The sequence below is a fragment of the Podarcis liolepis genome (genome assembly GCF_965112155.1).
Source record: "Podarcis liolepis genome assembly, chromosome: 4".
Classification (NCBI taxonomy): Eukaryota; Metazoa; Chordata; class Lepidosauria; order Squamata; family Lacertidae; genus Podarcis; species Podarcis liolepis.
The window spans coordinates 94,078,678-94,100,522 of NC_139558.1; the positions used below are offsets into that span (position 1 = coordinate 94,078,678).

General features: G+C 41.8%; 1 protein-coding gene across 2 annotated transcripts; it reads right to left on the reverse strand.

Moving 5' to 3' along the window:
* Positions 1-206: 206 nt before the first annotated feature.
* PCF11 (PCF11 cleavage and polyadenylation factor subunit) lies at positions 207-20,536 on the reverse strand. 2 transcript variants are annotated; one of them, XM_083500470.1, is made up of 16 exons: positions 19,852-20,536; positions 15,259-15,384; positions 13,358-13,546; positions 12,852-13,061; positions 10,315-11,372; positions 9,948-10,140; positions 9,411-9,861; positions 7,464-9,181; positions 6,345-6,453; positions 5,727-5,846; positions 4,698-4,812; positions 3,784-3,967; positions 2,638-2,793; positions 2,003-2,095; positions 1,281-1,316; positions 207-857 (listed from the first exon to the last, which is right to left on the reverse strand). In XM_083500470.1, exons 1-16 carry the CDS (start codon positions 20,092-20,094, stop codon positions 639-641), a joined length of 5,220 nt encoding a protein of 1,739 aa, XP_083356596.1. In that variant the 5' UTR covers positions 20,095-20,536; the 3' UTR covers positions 207-638. The 2 variants fall into 2 exon arrangements, with proteins under 2 accessions (XP_083356596.1, XP_083356595.1); XM_083500469.1 differs by having other exon boundaries at positions 6,330-6,453; positions 19,852-20,517.
* Positions 20,537-21,845: the final 1,309 nt, after the last annotated feature.

Sequence of the window (21,845 nt, forward strand, 5' to 3'; positions counted from 1 at the left end):
GCTGTGAAATCTTGGCACGTGTCCGAAGTCATGAACGTTATTTTGTTATGTATCCTTCCTAAGCTTTCATTTTAAACATATGGATGTGAATGCAGGTTAAGAAAAGCAATCCAACGTTTGCAGGAACATCCTCTGGAACAGCAGTTTTCTCCTTAACAAACTTTCTTCCAACACCAAGAGAAAAAAAAGAAGAAAACACATCTCCATTTTCCACTGAAAAGTCAATTTAATTAAGCACAAGGCTTACAATGAAGCTTAAGTTCGATTCCATCTAAAACACGTTCGAAACCGAAATACTTTTATTATTATTGGATGGTGTGCATAAACATTACACTCCATAGATAGCAAAAATATCTTTTATTTATAATTTACATTTCCACAAATGAAAAAATCATACAATTTTCCTTACATATACAGTCTATTCCTGTTAAATTTTGTATGCTTTCTACAGAACTTCCACACAATAGACACCTGACACTGTGCAGGCAATAAGAAATTCAAATACAAAAATGTATTTATTAACCAAATAAGCAGCTGGGGCCCTGCCCCAAGTGAACACTTTATTCATATAAAAATTATTCGCCTTCTAGAGTCAGCTAGAACACAGCAGCTCTTCCCTGGAATAGAAAAAAATTAGTTTAAACTGACTCAACCTTTTCAGGCTCTGTTTTAATTTCGGCCAATGTGGGTGAGCTCCCCTCCATACAATCATCAGCAGGCGTATCCTGAGGCTCTTCTTTTACCTTGGGACTGTTACAGGAGTCCTGTACCTCTTGCTTAACAATATTCAACATAATATTTAGCGGGTTCTCTACAGGTGTCTTGCTAGGAGATGGCGTTGAATCAAATGACGAGGTCTGTAAGTAAAAATTAACACCATAGACGTTAATTTGCACTACCAAAACATTTCAGTGGTGACTTTTAAAATGTGATTTGAAAGTGGCAGGTGTAAAATGTTGCTTCCACAATAGGCATGCTTTTTGCGATGATACATCTAACTCAAGCAAGAAGGAAAAGTTTTTAAAAAGCAACCTAAAGCCATCAAACCCAGATTCATTGTTATTGTTATTTTTAAGTAATATTATTTTGAAGAGCTGGTTTATTATTTGCCACACTTTGGAAATAATGATGCCTGTCTGAATATCCTCCTCTTTACATGAATGAATGTGCTTTACAGCACATTTAAAACACAACATTCTATTATTTTCAATCTATAGACTAACCTAACCAACACATTTAGCAGATCTGATACATAAACCGACAGAAAATAATGCACTTACATTTTGATAATCTTCGTAGCATGACGGATGGTATATCTGCAGAGAGAAGACAATCAATCTTACTATCTACATACTTTAAAAGGCATAGAAGAATACACTGCAAAGCAAATGCAACTTTCTTCTTCATACAATCACAAATTTCACTAAAGTCACTGTACACAAAACTCTATAGTTCTTCTGCACAAACTCAAGTCTTCGGCCTCCATTTGCTAATACAGTGGTACCTCGAGTTATGAACAGTCCTGCTTACAAACGCTTCGGGTTATGAACTCCACAAACCTGGAAGCAGGTGTTCCAGGTTGCGAACTTTGCCCCAGGATACAAATGCAATCCGCTTCCGGGCCGCAAGAGGCCTATGTAGGGAATGCACGCCTAGAGTTAAGAACGGATTTCCGGAATGAATTAAGTTCGTAACCTGAGGTACCACTGTATTTTACTGTGTTTGGCACAGCTTGCTTTAAAGGGCAGTCATTTAACCATTCTAGAGGGGCAGCTATGTTAGTTTGTTGCAGCAAAAGCAAGAGTGTGTCTTGGGCACATGAAAGACTAACAAATTTATTGTGGCATAAGCTTAGTGGACTAGTCCCTTTAATCGGATGCACAAAAGCTTACGCTGTCATAAATTCATTAAGTCACAAAATGAAAGATTATTTAGCCAAAACCTGGTAGTCAAAGTCATTGTTTTTCCTCGGTGCTGCCACCAAATATATATTCAACATTACCTTCTCGTCTACTCGAATGGCATTTTTTAGGTGCCACTCCTCCTCTTCCTCATCCCAGTATTGCTCAAATTGCTCCTGGCAGATTTCACAGCTCTGAAATGTAGGAAAGCAGTTAAAAGAGCAGTATTTACATAAACAGCACACTTGTCCTTTTACTCTCAGTTCACCAGAGAAGTTATGACAAGTAGAAGGTAGGTACAGTATAATTGCAACAATTCTGGGTCCTGCTATTATCAATATATTAAGACTGCGAAATTCTGCTCTTTAAATGTATGAAGTGGTATCAACTCATAGTGGCCATGCTTTTGAAATTACTGCTACAACCAAATTCCTTAAGAGGAATAAATAGGAATGTTTTAAAAGGGATTCTCAAGAACTGGGGGTGGGGATCAGGAAGTTTGGGTGAATTCACATTTAGCTTATAGAGCTTTGCTGTCAACTCATCCTTCTTACCATAAGCCTGCATCTACAAAGAAAGAGTTATCTTCCGCAGTAGATGTTTAAAAATAAAATACACTTGCACACTTCATATCTTTATCTAAGGCAGAATGTTGGAAATATAGTTAGGAACAAAAGTAAGGATTTCTACAGAGTCAAGCCAGTCTCAAGAAGCAAGTTTACCGAGGGCAGCTTACCTCATCTGCTCCAGCTGGGCCAGCAGGGACACTTTGAAACTCCTTCTCCTTAGCAGCTTCTTGTGTTTTCAACACAACTTCTTCATGCACCTTCTCAAAGAACTGGCTCTTTGCACGTTCCTCTAAATCAGCTATTTCTTCGAACTCTATCCAGTCCTAAAGAAAAAAATATTGACAAAGCCAATTTAAGATCCTACGAGTTCTATCTTTTACTCTGCTCACCCAACTTTCCACAATACAGTTCTGCACAAATCTTTAATTATCCTCTCTGGTTCTGGTTCTTAGGATCCGGATCACAGCATATAGGGCACAGTCTTCCAAATCCTTACTCTTGTAAGAAAACAAAAAACCACTAATCCATCACCATTTAAAAAATCCTCAATCCATTCGAGCTTCTTGAGCAATACGCTAAACTTGAAGGGCGTGCACAATTCACCTAGTAACACATCGGTGACAAGCTTTTCATAAATCTCACGTGCAGCACAGATGTCAGAATCCACCCACTCACGTTTAAGCCAAAGTCTACCAGTAGTACAACACCTGTGCACAATTAATTCAGGCATGCAAGGGAAGAATATTTATCTCTGTATGACTATTTCCTTAGTCACAGGAATCTCAGATTTTCATTTTTTGTTTTGTTTTAATATTTAATCCCTGCAAGTGCAAAGAGGTTCCTGAAAACTCATCTGCAAACACGAGACTTTAAGAAGCGGACACTGCGACATCTGACCACCAGAGGGCAAACTTGTGACGCTGCTCCCACACTAGCCAATATAGGGAGAAAAGTGTGTGAAGCCAAGCAGGAAGCTACAGAGGCAGAACACAGGCAGCCAACTACTATAAAACAGGAAGTAGGTGCCCTCAAGGATCTAAGAGGGGAAGGTTTATAAAAAGGATCGAAACTACAATTTGTGAGGGATCTGGTGACATTTCGAGGCAGAGGCACTCTGTGCCTCCAGAAAGCTGAGCTTTCAGAAGCAGAGAGGGAATTTAAGATGGTGTTTGAAGGCTCATGCTGTTTTTAAGTGCATACAATCTTGGTAGTTTGTTTTACTGTTATGCACCTGAATCCTTTGGAACAGGGCAGGCAATTAATTTAACATTAATTCTGTACCCTGAGGTGAAACAGACTGAGCTGTCACTTACCGTTAAGCTATAGTACCATCTTCTGTGAGTGACTTTCCGGCTGACATCCTTTTCCGTGCGGTTCTGACGATAGTGCCAATCCAAATGGTCTGCATATACATCTGTCTGTGAAGTGGTGAACCTCATTCCACAAGAGTAACATTGAATGCCAGTATAGAGCCGGTTTATAATGCTATCGTATCGCCTGAAAACAAGTCAGAAACTAGTTAGCAGCAGATTATGGCAATTAGTTTAGGGAGAAAAAGTCATGCAAGCTTCAAATAATTCTGTTAAGCAAATATACAAGACAAAACACTTTTCAAGTTGGAAGATTGCTAAAATAATTTCTAATTTAACAAGCACCAATCAGTAACTTGCATGCTAAAGAACAGGCTCTAGGGCAGGAGGACTAAGAACTCTGCCACCTAAGTTAAGAAAAAACTGGGAACACCTTTCCCATCCAAGAAATAGAGCTCTTGTTCATTTAGCTGGGGTTGGGAGCTCATGAAAACAAGGCAGGCTATGCACATCCATGAATGAGAGAATAAATGTGTCAGGAAGAAGCCAGTCAGCACTTTCAGTATATGGAACTGCATTAGGAATCAAGACGCTGTCACACAACTTTAAAAAGGCCCACAATAAACCTTGAAACCTTTTTATCTAGATCAGAGACCTATAAATCCCAAGATACTATCAGTGGTTAATTCTGAATTCTTTAATTAATATGCTTGACATACCAAAGTGATATTTAATACTTATCACACACATAAATAGAGCACTCTCACTGTCCTTAAAACAGCAATTATTTGACTTTCACAGTTAAATTCAAGTTAGATCAACAGTTTGATCTAAAACTGTTAAATGGCTTACTTAAGTCAACATGACATGCCTAGGTACATTCTGTGTTACCCACCCGCCCCAACAAATATACTTACTGCTTTAGTTCTTCTATAACGAAGTTAGTTAGGTCTGGGACATCTTGATCCTCAGTCTGGTCTTGATCCTCCTCTTCCTCCTCTGGAGCTGGCTGGGCAGAAACTTCACTGACTTCTAAACAAATGAGGTACGTTGTCAGTACTGGGCCAAAGCGTGTGCTTTCAAAACTGCATCGTTGTCAAATTAAAGCAGGCAAGTCTAAAACACGACAGTACTTCTCTGTCCCTAGTGATTACTGTATTGTTAACAGGGGACGGGGAAGTGCAAAGTGCTCCACAGAAAACAACTATCAACTGACGTCAGGTGCCAAGCAGGGGGGGCCGGGATGAAATGGTCTGGCAGGCCTAACCAGACCCGCAGGTCAGAGGTTCCCCATCCCTATATTATAGCAAGATTCAGAGTCTCCACCCCCATCACTCAGCCCGGACACTGAGATCCAGCTCTGACGGCCTTCTGGCAATTCCCCCACTGCAAGAAGTGAAGCTACAGGGAATCAGGCAGACAGCCTTCTCAGTAGTGGCGCCCACCCTGTGGAATGCCTTCCCATCAGATGTTAAGGAGATGAGTAATTATATAAAATTTAGGAAACATCTGAAGGCAGGGAAGCTTTTCAAGGTTTAATGTTTTACTATATATGCTGGATGCTGCCCAGAGTGGCTGGGACAACCCAGTCAGATGTGTGGGGTACAAATAAATTATTATTTTTTATTAGTAACACACGTGGCAAACTTCTTTCAATTCCTCCAACTTTGTATCTTGACTTTAAAAAGCAAAACACAAAAGCTATTCCCAATTATATGCCTTTAAAACAGGATACACTGGATCTATTTCTCAATCTAGACAGTTCTGAGTAGCAAAGGAGGAGGTCAATACTGCTGATTTTGAACAGCAGCTGCTATTAAACCCATTAACTGTTGCAAGATGCTTAGACAAAACATATGTAGTATCATACATACCATCTTCTGTCATAACAGTCTTTAACATTTTAACTATTCCTCACAGAACAAAAAGGTAAAAGTTATACTTACGAGCTGAAGTTGAATCAGTCTGTAAAACTTTGAGAATCCCTGTAGAAAGTAGTTTTGAGAATAATTCATTTACATCAAGTTGTCCAAGATGATTATCAGGATAGGAAAGCGGAGCGTTCCCTAAAAATGGGGCAAAAAATGACACTACTTTCAAATAGCTCTAAGACTTAAACAGGATCATATGGTTCACAGTCCAAAACATTTTACGTTCCCTTTCCTTATCTTTTATTTCAGGATATAGCTCATGAGATACAGTAGATAACATTCCCTAACCAAGTGGCAACTGTTCTGCACCTGGTTCCCCCTCCTCAACTCCAACCATTATTTTGACATGGCTCCAGTTGAGTAACTTTGGGGTTATAGTAAATAGGGAAGTAGCCCTGGCAAATCTGAGGTTTGTTCAGGATTGATGCAAAATCTCCTTTATCTTGCTCTCCAGATATTGGTGGACTACAGCATTCATTAGCCCCGGCAAGCATGGCCAATGGTCAGGAATGATGAGAGCTGTAGCTCAGGAACATCTGGAATGTCAAAGGTTCTCCACAGCTGCCTCGTTGGCAGCTGATAAACGTTTTAGTAAAAGGACAAAAAACAACAACTCACCCTTTAAATACTGACCTGGTTGATTTTGGACAAAGCTTCCAGGATTTTGTGCATGAGCTGCTAAGAGAGGCTGCCCTGGATTGTAAGGTACAGGTTGAGTAGATGCTACCGACATAACAGGAACCTGCCAAGAGGCAAATGCTGTTTTAGTCAGAATATTCAGTTATTTCACTGTTAAATTCCAAATCAATGAATGGTGTTTGGTTTTGCATTTAGTTAGAACACAGCACGACTCTATTTTACAGAAGTAAAATATCAATGAAGTGAACAGTATAAGAATAAAACTTTAAGCATTAATACTAAAACCAGATTAAATCAACCCACTTTCTGGGACAAAGTGCTCCATCTATATTAATATTACGTATTTCTTTCAAAACTGCTCATTTTATCTTTATTTGGTAAATTTTAGTACATCTACTTATTCTTAAAGTTTGATTTGATCTGTATTTTTAATTAAAACTTTGTACTATTTTATGTAAACCATTTAACAGGTTTTTCTATTAAGTGGTATATTCTATTATATACATATATTGTATATGTTACTATATACATATTGTTAAATATGTTAGCAAAATATTGGCTTTCGTTGTGCTTCCAAGAAGTACCTCAAATTCCAAGAGCTATACAATCACGCTGGTGCTTAAGAGTGTTGGACTAGGGCATGGGAGACCATGATTCAAATTCCCAGTCTGCTATGAAGGTCACTGGGTGACTTAAGTTAAGCTGAGCCTAAGTGTCAGGCAAGAGTTGCTTGTGAGGATAAAATGGCAAGGGGGATTATGCCACCCATAGCTCCTTAGAGGAAACGTAAGATATACATGTAATAATAACTAATTTGACTATCATTATTTGATTTCCCCCCTTACACACATACTCTCTCTCTCTCTCTCTCAATAACTTCGGCCAAAAACAACAAAAACTCAACTCCCCCCTGCAAAACCCCAACTTTTGAGTCCACATTTTCACCTTCTAAAATATGGCAACCCTAACTTAGCCCTACCTGCCATGAACAAATATCTATATCTACACACACATATACATGAAACACTCTCCTGTTACTGAACATGCAGAAAAGAACAAGCATATTATATATGAACAAGTATACGATCAATTTAAGTCTTGAAAGCCCCTTACCTGCTGAGGCTGCTGAACATTTCCCGTCATACCACTGAAATTTCCATACTGAAGATTCTTGTCCTCATAGTAAGGTCCCGGTGCCCTGTTAATAGTGTTAGGAAAGTTCTGTGCTCCAGAACCAGGTGGCCCATTGAAGTTTGGTCCTTGCGGGTTATCAAACATTTGCTCAGTTCTCTGGAATTGCATTCCTTGTGATGGCGCATTATAGGGTGGCTGATTGGGAGGTTCATTGTAAGGGCCAGTTTGTCCATAAGGTGGTGTTTCGAGTCTTGAGGCAGGATGATTAGCTACATTTTCCATCCTTTGACCTTGATGACCAAGAGGAATATCAAATCGCGTTGCCTGCTGGTGTTTAGGATCTTCAAACCGTTGAGGTATTGGTGCATCAAATCTTGGGGGTATCTGCTGACCCGGAGGACCATCAAACCGAGGTTGTGTCTGCTGAGCAGGGCCCATTTCAAACCTTGGACCAGGTTGCACATGTAATCCATCCAGTCTTTGCATAAGTGATGGCTGACCAGGTTGACCATCAAATCTTGAATGACAGCCATCAAACCTTGGCCCTGTTTGGTTAATAGGTCCTTCAAACCTAAGTCCACCTCCAGCCTGGCCTGAAGGCCCCTCAAACCTGGGACCAATCCCAGACTGACCATGAGGCCCCTCAAATCTGGGACCAACACCTGGTTGACCATGTGGCCCTAAAGGCTGCCCATGTGGCCCCATAGGCTGTCCATGAGGACCTTCAAATCTTGCTGGCTGCCCATGTGGCCCCATAGGCTGTCCATGTGGACCTTCAAAGCGCAAATTGCCTCCTGGCTGGCCAAGAGGTCCCATTGGCTGCATATGAGGTCCTTCAAATCGCATGCCAGCCGCTGGCTGACCATGAGGCCCCATAGGTTGGCCATGGGGGCCTTCAAACCTCATTCCACCTCCTGGGGGACCATGAGGCCCCACAGGACGGTCATGAGGCCCTTCAAACCTTATCCCACTTGAAGGTTGGCCATGTGGACCTTCAAACCTCATTCCACCAGAAGGCTGGCCATCAAACCTCATAGTACCTGAAGGCTGATCGTGTGGTCCCTCGAACCTGATGCCAGATGACTGACCATGTGGTCCCTCAAACCTAATCCCAGCAGATGGCTGACCATGAGGTCCTTCAAACCTTATCCCACCTGAGGGCTGACCATGGTTCCCTTCAAATCTTATACCACTCATCGACTGGCCTGCGGGCCCCTCAAATCTCAATGCTCCCCCTGGCTGTCCCATAGGATTCTCAAACCGTATAGCAGTCCCTGCACCAACTTGCCCTGAGGGCCCTTCAAACCTCAAGGGACCACCACCCATCTGTGCTGGTCCATCGAACAGAGAACTTTTTCCTCCAGATTGTCCTGGGGGCCCATCAAACTGAGATGCTGGCTGGCCTAGGGACCCCTCAAACCTTAAATTAGTCTGTGGCTGTGGTCCTTCAATTCTAGAACTTGCGTTAGCCAGCCCTTCAAAGTGAGTTGCTTGTCCATCTCCACCTGCCCTTGTTCCAGGATGTCTAGGGGAGCCCTCAAAATGAGATCTTTCCTCCATCAGTGAACTAAATCTTTGCTTTCCATCCGAAACCCCAAATCGTGATCCTGTATTCTCAGTAAATTGTTTCTCTGGTTCTTCGTATCTTGCTCTCTTATAATGTTCATTGAACGGAGACCTCCGCTCATCTCGAATACCTTTAAAACAAAACAAAACAGCACTGTTACTGCCTGAAGTATAGAAAGCGTAGTATACAAAGCAAATCTACAGCACAGTGAGAAGTATTTCCCCAAAATTATCAAACCTGAAAACTCCAGTATATTTTTGCTGCACTTCTACTGATAACCAAGAAAATATTTACAGTCTCTTGATTTTCCCTAACTATAATACAGATACTGGAGGTATTTTCCCTGAAGCTCCTTGTACCTTTGGAGGAGTTGGACTCATCGTGTCTTCTCCGGCTGTCATGAGGTGAATTTTCAGAATATGGTCTGTTACTACCAACAGGGGAATGCCGCCTTGATCTTTCACTGAATTGACTCCCCGATTTGCTTTTTGTTTGTTCACAATCCATTCCAGAATGAAATGTCTCATTCAAGTGTCTCTCGAGTAAAATATCTTCAGGATCCATCATGTTGAGTCTCTGAAATGAATGCTGAACTTGCGTTCTTTTTAGCTTAGCTTTATGCTCATGATATATTAAATCCGCATCAGACAACAGGGGCTTCTTTTTCGAAATTCCCTTTTCACCTGTGGGACTATCCCACACATTGCACCTGTGTTTTCCTTCCTGATACTGGATAATTTGGCGAATCTGATGGCACAGAACAAGAAACTCATCTTGCGTTATTTCTCCAGATGACAGTTGTTCATTAGCCTGTGCAAGAGAAAACGTTAAAGAGTTAAATTTGGAAGGCTGTTAGGAAAGAATATGTGAATCTATAAAAAGTTAATACATGTTACCTTCTTAAGTAACTCTCTCTTGTTCGCCAAGTCCAGTTCTTTCGGAATCTGCAAATTCGCATCCACACTTAATCTATGTTGCTGCTTCGGTGTGCGAGGTGATGTAACACCTTTACTACTGGTTGCCCAGGTGTCCCTGTGCCTCTGATGAGGGGATTTAGAAAGTCCTTGGTGTTCTTCAGTTGGCTGGGGGCTGAAATCCACAGAAGCAAGAATGTTAACTTGACAAAATCTCCCAACATAGTGTGATAAAAACAACTATTTCACTTTTGCTTTAGCATCATACCAACACGGTTATTCTTTGGCAGTAACTTCAGATCTATACCTACGATGGCAAATTAAATTTGCCTCATAAATGCCAACTTACTTTTTATTTTCTTGCCAACCAGATTTCCACCTTTTATTTGACTTGGAACTTGACCAGTTCTCCACATTCTCCTTAGGTTCCGAGTTTGCTTTTGAAGAATGCAAGTTCATTCCTTCCTGCGGTCGGTCTTCATGAGTTTTCTTCGGCCTCCTTGAATCTCTCACTTCCTGCTTCCTTTTGTTAGAGCTCCTTTCTTCCCGTATTCCCTGCCCAAAGTCCTCTGCGTGGGATTGCTTTGGTCCCGACACACGAGACTTTGCAGTTTTAGGTCCAGGAGAGAGACTTCTGAGCCGTCTTTTGGGTGACCTCCTGTCTCTTCGTTTTGGAGAATGGGAAGATGGTGACCGAGATCTAGGGGAACGTGACCTTTTCCTGGTACCCGACCTTCCTAGCTTTCCAACCTGTTTCTCTGACTCTTCAATATTGGGATCTTGCTTTTGGACAATGCCATTAATTATTTTGGTTCTACCACTGACTGGTCTATGCTCTTCTTTGTCTTTTCTCTCCATGCATCTCCTCTTTTCTTTCAGATCATCATCTTTACCATCTGGTTTCTCTAGAAGATGTTTTTTCAATCTTGGATCTCTCTTGCTTATTTCAGATACCCTGGTGTTCTCACTTTCTTGGTTTCTAGTATCTTTAGCATGAAGCAGCTTGTTCTGCAAGGGAGATGGAGACTTCAATTTTGAATCAAATTGATCAAACTCTTTCTTTTGAGATTTCTCATTCTGTTTTTGTCTTTCTTGCTTCGATGTACTTTGTTTTTCAGCCTGTAGTGTTTTGCTGACCTTTGGATCAGCCTGATTGACTGGACTAACTGTAAAATCTTTCCTATGACTTTGATCTTTAGAATGGGAAGAATGTTGACTTGTTCTATTAAGACGAGGATCTCTGTTGGCCGTTTTGACATCATGGAGTGGAGAGAGACGGCTTTTTTCAGGTGGCAGACAAACTTGATGAGGAGCTTTAACTGGCATGTGAGATGGTTGTGGAACATGTGGCTTCACAGATGCTTGACTCAAGCTGGATCCACTTTGCTGACCACTAAGAGAAACCGCCTGAAACAAAAGGTAATAAAAAGAAGCAAGTATTTACAACACTGGCACTTAAAAAACCTTAAGTGTTTCTCTTACCTACTGTACAGCATAAAAATTCAAGGATAGGTTTGAAAGTATGGACTAATTCTCGAGTTCTAATTATATATAAGAATGCACCTACATATTAGAAAAGAGAACTTGCAATAAAAGGCATATAAGTTACTAGCTTTTTGGATAAGCCTCTCTATTTTAGAATTTTCTTAGAATACTCATGATGTCTGTGAATGTGTCAAAGAATATACTAATCATTTCCTATCTCAGATTGCAAGGGAATTTTAGGTTCCTTCACTGAAGGTCAATAATTACAAGGTATGTCAATAAACGTTTATTGCCTTATAAGATGATGGAAAATTATGCAGTATTTCCAATATACGTATTTTTAAACCATTTTCGTTTTTTGATAAATTATACTTAAAGGGCATAAACGGTATTTCTGTAGCCGACATAAACATAGTATAGAAACCTCTTGACGACATTAGAACATGCTCTGCAATCCTGTCTTCAAAACAGGGATGGCAGGGAACATGTGGCCCTCCAGATATTGAGACTACAACTCCTACCATTCCTGAGCATTGGCCATGCTGGCTTGAGGCTGATGAGACTTGGAGTCCAACAACATCTGGAGGACTGCAGGTTTACACCGCAAGCAAACCATGAAAGATTAACACATCACAAAATATGACACCACACACAAATTGATTCCGGAAGAAAACCCTTTGTGGTTACTTGTGAGCTAGTCTATACGTGACACTTGCTACGGTAATAAATACCTGTGGGGTATCAAACCTCTCCCTTGGTCATGTATTTGATGTCAATGCTTTTCACTTGCATGGAAGAAAACTCACAATGTGATGGTCCCAATCTCAAGCCCTGGGTTCTACTAAACAACAGCCAGGGGTGTGGAATTTGCTATACACGGAGGTGCGATTCACGGACAAAGTGTAACATGTAGGTTTTACCATGACACTAGAGGTAGTAAACATTGTGCCCTCAAGGTTGAATGGCCATCTGTCATGGATGCTTTAACTGAGATTCCTGAATCAAAGGGGGTTGGACTAGATGACCCTTGGGTACCTTCCAACCCTTATGATTCTATGAAGGTGTTGCTACACTACAACTCTCAGCCTCCCTTGCCATTGGCTATGCTGGCTGGGACTGATGTGAATTTTGTGGAGGGCGCTAAACCATGTGTCCAAATTAATGATAACCTCAAAACATGGTAGAAAAACCTATTCCTATTTTTATTAACTTGTTGAGAGTATGAAAGCAAGGTTACAATCTGTATTGCGGCTTGCCCCACAGATCAATCAAATGAAGAAATTTAATAGTCTTACAAAGGCTCCACCAAATAAAGACAACTGAAATGGGCTAGTGACAAACACTGATCATGTTTTGCTTTGCTTGCCGACATGCTACAGCAGTCATTTCTATCCTACTCACCAGCTGTGCTTTAGTCTGCTCTAGTTCCAGTTCTAATTTTTTCTGTTGAAGTTCTAACAACTGTTTTTGTTTTGCTAGTAGCTGTTGTCTTATTAGCTGCTCTTGAGTCAAATTCTTTTGTATTTCAGGAACAACTGGAGTAGAGGACACAGCAGAACAGGACACAGGAGGAGGACAGACTGCAGGGCTAGGTGCAGGTGGTTCCTCAGGCTACCAAGAAAATGGTAAAGAACACGGTTCTTATTTGTGGGGCAAAGCAACCAGCAGTTAACTCGAAGCTAAAAATGTTCATTTTAAAATTCTTCATTATTGTACATTTAAACTAGAACGCATAAGAAATGTCAGACTTTTAACATAGTTTAATGCTTTCACCTCATTTATGTTTTGAAAGTACAATCCTACCATAACTACCAGTCCTTGTCACCTCAAAGCATGCGAAATTCAGAGGCCTGAACACAAACTCATATAAACATAGTTTAAAGCAGCATTTAGTTGTCGAAACTTACCGATTTATTTAAAAACTTAGGATTCACATGGATGCTAGAAGTATTCACATTAGGGGGTAGCGGTTTAATTGGCCAAGCAGGGTCTACTGAATTCACCCGGACATCAAGGGCATAGAGTTTCTTCAAAGGGAAAATTTCATCCCACGTGGAACGCAATTTAAATAAACTTTTCCTAGTATTTTCATCCACCTAAGAAGAACAGAACAATTCTATGGCTTGTTACATTAATAAAACATTTGTTATGCTTCTTTCTACAACTCAAGACCAGATACTGTGTTCTAAAACTGTACTCCTGCTCATTTGTGTGTACTGAAGTGCCACTGAAATTAGCAGAAATCAGGTGCACACAGCTGAACGATGGACTGTGAGCCTCCATGTAACGGGATGGATCAAGAGATAAGCACACATAACAGAACTAGCAGCAGCCGATTTCCCTAAAATGCTATGGGGTTAGGGAATCACACTGAATGAGGTGGGCTGCACCATATTTCTTCAATCCCCTGTGCACAACCTATGCCATTCAGCAGGGTTCCTTGACCCTCATTGGAGCATTTTCTCGACATAGAAGTCAGCTTCTGCCAGTACCGTGATGTACTTGCCCCCAGGTCCAACATATTGTGATTTGCACAATACCATATGCATTTGAAAACAGTAAACCCTCCACATGTGTTATAGACACAGCCATGGTATCTTTTTATTTTTACATTTTATATTATCCCAACTCAACCATCAAGGCAGTTCACAGTACAAGTTCAATATCACAATATCCAGATATTCATTTCCCAAGCTATTCCCAAGATATTTTCATTTCCCAATGTTTTCATACTGCATCTACTATTCCTGGTAAAGATATAAACCCAATACAGGCAATTCAGTGACTACTGCATTGATACTACAATCTTATGCACTTACTCCCAAGCAAATCCTGAAGCTGAGATATACTGAGCAAAAACGCCTAAGATTAGGCTGTTAAATAGCTCAATCTTGTCTCAAAATATATTAATTCTTCTCCAGCTAAAGCTCCATACTACCAGTCAGAAACTATGTATGGCTTAAACAGGCTCACAAGGGTTTGTCTCAATTTTTATTAATATCATTAAGAGATTTAAGATTAAGCAAAACTTGATAAAGGGAAGCAAGCACTAATCCAATTGTTTTGAGCAATTCCAACCCTTTATTAAACAGCACTGGGGAACACTTAATTAATTCAAGTGGCATATTCTTATTTCCTTTAATGATTTATGTAAAACTGTTCACATAAAAATTATAAATATGCATTCTGTGTTTTTTTAAAAAAACACCCCAATCCTCTGGCCAACCCAGTTTGAGAAATCCCAGCCACAAGCAATTGCTCAGAAATTAAAGTGAAACATAAAAAGACTGCAGAAGTGAAAAGGCTGGGAGTCAGATAATGAAAGGTGCTCTTTATCAAAATATAAACTTTCAGAATTCTTGGCAGGCAGGTTCCATTTAAGTATCTAATGTTTGCATACACTACTATAAATGAATGAAAACACAACTTATTGTATAATCAAAACGAGAAGTGTTAAGAGTGTATGCAAACACACACAAGGTCACTGATTTCTCTGCAAGGCTAAAATATCTTATGCATGAAAAGTTCAGCATTATAATAAATGGCAAAGCTAAAGATCAAACAGTTTTCTAATACATGCCTTCTCACTCTGGATATGCTCTACACATTTCCAACTATGTACTGCTACACTTTTTAAAAACTTTGTTTTCTTAATATAACTGGAGTGTGAATAGTCTAAATATGAAAGGTCCTACTGCATTCTTTGCACTTAGTACCCAAGAAAACCCAAGACTGAGTGTCAAGTTATTTATTTATACAGCAACAAATTTGAAAACGATTATAAAAGCACATATATATGTATATATACCTTTTCAAACACATTAACAAATGTTGCAACTAGGTTTTTAGTAAACGCAGCAAGATATTCTCTCCCAACATTCTTGACAATGGAGTCCATAAGGTACATAACAGGAAGTTTCTCATTAGAAGGAGCCTGGAGTAATAAGAAGAAAACTTGAGATTTTTAGTTATAACAAAAACATGTTGATTTCTCTTTTAATTTAGAAGTTACCATTCCCCAACCCACCATATCTTTATTTTGGAACAATTATGTAAAAGGTTGTTTTCGTAAGCGAACAAGCTCAACACCGCCCCCCCCAAGAGTTTAGCTCTATTTGGTAGAGTGTTTTTCTTTAAGAGAAGGGGATACTCAACCTCTGCAATGGCAGGAAGAACGGGCCCATGTTATGGTTAGGGGTATCTAAACCAACCTTACTATACTCTATTTAAACACACACTAGCTTCTGCTGGGATCTCTAGAAGGAAGGACATGGAATAGCTTAAAAGATTTGCAAGTCCCATAGAGAGGGGGGATTCCAAGCGCATGGACCAATGGTGAATATCGATGTCTGAGTGAGCCATATTTGGAATAGTTACTTTGCTGCAATCCAGAAAAAATGCTATGTCACCAAGTCTGACCAGTTGAAGCAATTCGACTCAGATGCTCTCAAAGCTATATTCAAACCATCCAACCCGAGCCAAAAAAAGAAGAGTATAAATCCATAATGAAGCTATGGTGTTGAATAGTCGGGATTATAACTGGAACCAAAGACTGGCACGGAAGGCTGTCTTCAAGTCTGGACACTCTTCAATGCCCAAGGAGCCAAGTTGGATTTTTTCGCCATACATAATACGGGCCCCAAGTCTGTGCAGCGCAAACTGTGTGCCGTTGTGGCTGCATGTCCAAAGAAAATGGAAGCCTTCTCAAGTTCTGTTCAAAATGAATGTTAATGTCTCATCCATATCAGGAAATGGCAGCAAGCTTCCAGAAAGCATCAATGTGTATTTATAAAGACTTGTTGGGAAGGATAATTGCTTATTAACTGTCTTCCGTTTCAACAGGGGTAACTTATTTCCCATTTACCACCCAACAACTCTTAAGAAAAAAAGCTAGTATTTCTGTGCAGTTTAACATCTGGCAACTCACAGGGTCTGCAATAACTGTAAAAATTCCATTGTCGAAATGATATTGTCCTTGACTGTCCTTAAAACTAGTATTTTCCCCACTAAATTGTGAAGAAATTTGCAGAAAACTCTGACAACTTATTTTTTAAATTGTGAGAAAACCTGAACCACCCTTGATTTATCTGCACCCTTAAAATGTGTGGCTTTGATTTTTTTCATGCACAAAGATATGCAAACCATTTCATCTGAAATTTGCTTCAAGGGAGAATTATACCAGTAAGTCTTCAACCAGGTGGGGCCTCTACCAAATTGCATATAGTGACAAAATAATAATGGAGGGAAGTATGCCTTCATATGAAACACAAGACCACCAGATACAGGGCATGTAAGGATTAACTCCCGAACAGCTTGGAAATGAAAACTGGGCTATGTACATAGAGATCTGATTTTACGCGCTACAATAGGGCTTGGGAAAGCGCATGGGACACCTGTATCCTTTTTTAAACCCCTTATGTGTTATCCACAGACTTCCAAGGACAGCTGGCAAGGAAACACAGCTGACTTTAAAGTTCTTATTCCCAAAAGTTATGTTCTATTTTCCATCTTTAAATATGAACAGCAAAACTGCTGCATCTGTATAATATGTCATCATATGCTCACACGTGGTGTGAAAACAACATGTGAAGCTATAGTGAAATAAGGCAGCAAGCCTGTAACAGGATCTGGTTTTAGGAATTAGGAAGCAACCCCCACCTTTTAACGAATTGAATGCCACTTTTGCGAACCATACTTCAGTTACCCATTAGTCTCTAAAAGAAAGTGCAGTGGGATGTTGGAGGTCCACCCCTCAAGTAGAGACAAACCCAAGTTAGAGATTATCCAGCAGTTGCAGAAGGCAGGAAGGCAACACAAACCACTAAGAAACTGAAGGTAAATTAACCTCAAGCCTATCTGCAGTGAAACCATGCCCAGAGTTTGCAACAGAATGCTTGCTGCACTCCTTCAAACGTCATAAATGAGTGTTGATAATGTGTGGGTCTGTGTATTTTTGATGGACTTCACCAAAGGTTGAGCCTTCCTCATAACTCCATTGTACCCAGGCCGTAGAATAATTTAACACTTGGAAACAGATTCTGCACTACACCCGGTAAATAAAAAGACAAATACATATTTCATACATTTTATTTACATTTTAGGAATACCAGTCACACATTTCAAAGTCATTTATTTAAAAATGTAATAAAAACCACTCTGGTTTACACTAAATAGAAACTGTCCCCAGATAACACTTTCCTTCAAAAGTGGTTTTCAGAGAACTCAAATCTCTTGTTTCATCCTGGCCACTAATGACAGCTAGGCAAATCTAATTAGAAGCACAGGTTGTAGATATCTTTAAATACACTTAAGGGGTATGTAACCACCCTCACCCCACTCTAAGATAACAGTACTGGAATTGATAGTGCGTTACGTAGTTCCAGTCATGAACAGAGAAACCGAAAACATAAGCATAAGAATAAGTATGGGAAAGTGTCTGGAGAATAAGATGTAGTTAACCAACCTACATTTTAAACAGCCTTCCCTATTAGACCTTTAAATTTTACTTTACTTTTAAATCATCTTAAACCCCTGATTAAATTAGCAATTAAAAAGCCCAGTAACCTAGAAGAAGCCAAGGGAGGTGGGAGGGAGAGGAAGATGAGCAAGAACTGAGATTATTAAGTGGAATAGGGATGTGTTACTCTATTGCTATTTAAAATAAGGTTTGAAAGCCCCCCCAGGGAAAAGGTGTTATAAAACCTAAACCACATATAGCCAGCTGACTTCTATCAGAAAATGACTGGATTGGGAGTCTACTCTTTCTTTTTGTATCATATGCCTCACCAGCGCCATGTTGGGATTGTACAGGCAGCTGCGGTTCCTTCAGACAGGGTGGAACGCTTGTTTCCCTGCCTTAATGAATGGGCTGCTCTAACAAGGAGTAGATCAAACACACACACATGCATCCTTCTAATTTGGTATACCTCTATTACTCAGAGCAATTCAGGAGTACCCCAACATCTTCTATTTCACAGAATAAAATAAAGGGGGCTTATGTGATATAAAGGAATCCTTGATTGTAAAGCTTTATCTCATTTAGCCTGATTACTGTTAAACGATTAAGAAAAATGACAAAATATTATGCTACAGCTAACTTGAACTAAGGCTGAAGCATGTTACTTGTGGAGGCACAAACTGCAGGGCAAAGCACGGCTACTGCTGCACAGTCACTGCCAGGCCGCCATGTTGTATGCCTCGTTTATGCATGCTTGTGAAACCCAACAAACATTTCCTGAATTGCTTGAGGAGGTGGATAGGGAAGGGAATCAGGCCTTACATTTAAATTTGCTGTGCTCTTCCAGATTTCCTTGCACCCTCTGCCAATAAACAGCTGGCACTCCCCCCAACACACACCTGACTTTCCTCTACCAGACTCTTTCATTTCCCCATATTCTGAAGAAGGCTGTACCTGATGCTTCACTGTCTTTTCACATCCCTATCCCATTTATTAATATTCCTCTTTATGTTCAGCTAACATATTTCCTTCTGTTTCAATCCAGCTCCACCTAGATCTTTTCCTACCTCTCTAATGCTGCCTTCCTCAAAACCTATGCCCTATCTTTATTCCCAAAGCTGGGAGGGATTCCCCTTGCCACAATTTCAAAATGCCCGGACTGTCCACTATCTGTTCCTAATCCCAAAGCCACCTTCTTACTACCCCCAAGTACTTCCTTGCAGCTCCCCCAATCCGACTAGATCCAGAGCTCTCCCCACCATAACCCATCCCCCAAGAGCTACGGCTGACACGTTCATCTGCTTTTAGCCTATACTAGCGTGGGTTTTCCCCTCCCCACTCCGACTTTCTAGCAAGCAGCTTTTTTATTTGTAAAAAAATTCGAGCCGATTTTTTTATTTACCGCAGCCTCTTTTCGAGGGAGGTACTTGGGCTAAAGTAAACACCACGGGATCGTCATATGCTCTTTAAATGCGCGTGAGTAAATAAACTCACCCTCCCGCAAAAAACAAAAAAACCCTCCTCTGACCTTTCCTTCTCTAAGTATAATAAATAATACTATTAAGGTTGGCTGTACCCCCCCAACCGCCAAAGGCCGTTGCCTTCCTTCCCCTCCCGCAACATACCCAACCACCCCTTCCCCCACTGCTTTTCCTTCCTAGGCCTGATCTCTAGTATGCCTTCCCCTTCAAAATCTCGCCCCTAACCCCAGGGGGAAAAATCCCTGAACTCTTTCCTCTCATACACACGACACACACACACGAGGACTAGAAAAATAATATGGCGGTGTGTTTGTTTGCGGGGTGGGGGGGGGGTTCGGTTTTTTGCTGAGATCTGGCCCTAGAGCTATGGCAGGAGCCTGGGCGGGTAGGTTAAGTAGCTAGGTAGGTAGAGGGGGTGGGGGGTAGGTAGAGAGAGCGTATTCGGCGTAGAGTGTATAAAAACCTTGGCGACTTGCGCCTCGATCAGCGAGACGATGTCCTTGGCGTGTTGCACGTTCTCCTCGGCCAGGATGGTCAGCATGTTGATGTGCGGCTTGCTGTTGAAGGTCAGGTCCTCGAGCGAAGACTGGTAGTCGCGGCAGGCGTCTTCCCCGCTGCTGCCGCCGCCGCCGCCCACGGGCCCCTCCGAGGCCGCGCTGGAGCTGCTGCTGGAGCTGCTGCTACTGGAGCCGCCGCCGCCCGACATTATTCTCTCGTCCCCCACACGCCAGAGGCCGCGCGGGGGGAACGGCCGAGCCCCTCCGGAGAAGAGAAAAAGGAAGGGGGGAACACAGGCCGACCCCCTCACTCTCTCTTTGCTTTTTCTCCCCCCCTCACACACACACTAAGCGCCTCTCTCCCGCCCCTGCGGCTGTCGATGTCGCCGGTGCCCGCTGCTACTCCCTTGCCGGCCTCTTCTGGCTCATCTTCCGCGCCGCCGCGTCCTCGTCAAGCAGGAAGCTTCGCAGGCCGCCGCCGTTTTCCTCCGCCAAACCGCTTTCCTCCGTCTATTTTTCTCTCAGCCCACCCGCTTCGCCTCACAAACGCACGCACAAAATGGCGGCGGCTCCCGCGGCTCGCGAACGCCTTCTTCCTCCGGCTCCAACCGTTGCGTCATGCGAAAAACTGCGCCGGAGGGGGGCGGGGGCGGGCAAAAGCGCCGGGGAAGCGCCTTTTGTTCGCTGGCCGAGCCGCCATTGGCTGCCGCTGCCTCCCGAGCCTGATCCTGATTGGAGCAGGAGGAACTCTCTGTTCTGATTGGGCCCCGCCTCCCTCGGCTCGCCGCTTGATTGAGCGGCGTCGAGGGGAGACGCGATTGGCCCGGCTCTCTACGCGCGCCGCGGATTCGCTGAGGGCGCGGCGGTCCCGCCTCTCTTTATCTCTTTTGATGTCTGGTTGGGCCTTCCGAATAACAGCCCCCGCCTCCTCGTAGTAGTGTGACGTTGGGAATGGTTTGTTCTTCTCCGTCTGGATGTCGGCGGCTTCGCTCTCCCCTCCCGCTCGGCGTCCCTTAAACTTGTTTGGTCAAAGGCCGCGCAGGAGACCTCGTTTCCTATTGGTCCGTTCGGTTGCTCAACTGTTGCTATGGGAATGAAGGCCTTTTGGGGCCTACCTAAAAGTCACAAGGCTACATTCCGCGCTACTGTATAGAAAACACCACACTAGGGACCGTTACTGGCATTTGCTGAGGTTTTGTCAACGCTGCTTAATATTTTGGGTGCCTTTTGCCGATAGTCAATGTAAATTCATTACACATACAAATGTAAAACCAGTGAATTAAAGTAATTTCAAATAGGCCCAAGTAGGCTTTCCATAAAGTCCAAATTATTTCACGGAATATTGATTTCTGAATTAGATTAATGCTGCCATCTTACTGTTGACATTCATACGTCCTGGTAATGTGATAACTCCCTTGGATACACAAATACATTTCATTTTCCCCTAAGGACGAGCGGTTTCGTCTCTCTGGCATGGCATGTGATGAAACCTCCAGGAATACGTCTAGCTAGGCACACCAGTCTTTATTTAAAATTCAACCAAAACAAACTAATGACCTTTCCCAGACACGATGAAAACCCACACGGGACCCATCTTGAAGTTGTGTGGGGGAAAACAGGGTCATTTCTGTTGTCTGGTTAAAGGTGGATGTGCTCCACTTTTTTCAATGCCATACACTTAAAAGTCCTTAACCATTTATATAAAATTTATTTTATAATGTATAATTTATATCGTGCTTTTTTTTTACTGGGCAAACAGTTTCACAATCCATATTTACAATCCGTCTTTATCATTCTTCCTCACTCCCTCAGCAGTTGGGCCACCTTTGCTTTTATAATGTGTCTGTTTGGTGGAGGCGTCACCTGAAGTCCCTCAGGCATTGAAAGTGTGGTTTGTTTGTTTGTTTGTTTTTAGGGGGTCATATCCAGAACTGCCTCCAAATGTGTAAAAGATCTTGTT

Coding starts and splice junctions, on each gene's coding strand:
- PCF11 (XM_083500469.1), bottom strand. CDS start 20,094: ATGTCGGGCGGCGGCGGCTCCAGTAGCAGCAGCTCCAGCAGCAGCTCC. Junction 6,454..7,463: donor ATGTTCAGCAGCCTCAGCAG/GTAAGGGGCTTT, acceptor GCCTCTTGGCAG/GTTCCTGTTATGTCGGTAGC. Junction 1,317..2,002: donor CCATTCGAGTAGACGAGAAG/GTAATGTTGAAT, acceptor TTCTCTCTGCAG/ATATACCATCCGTCATGCTA.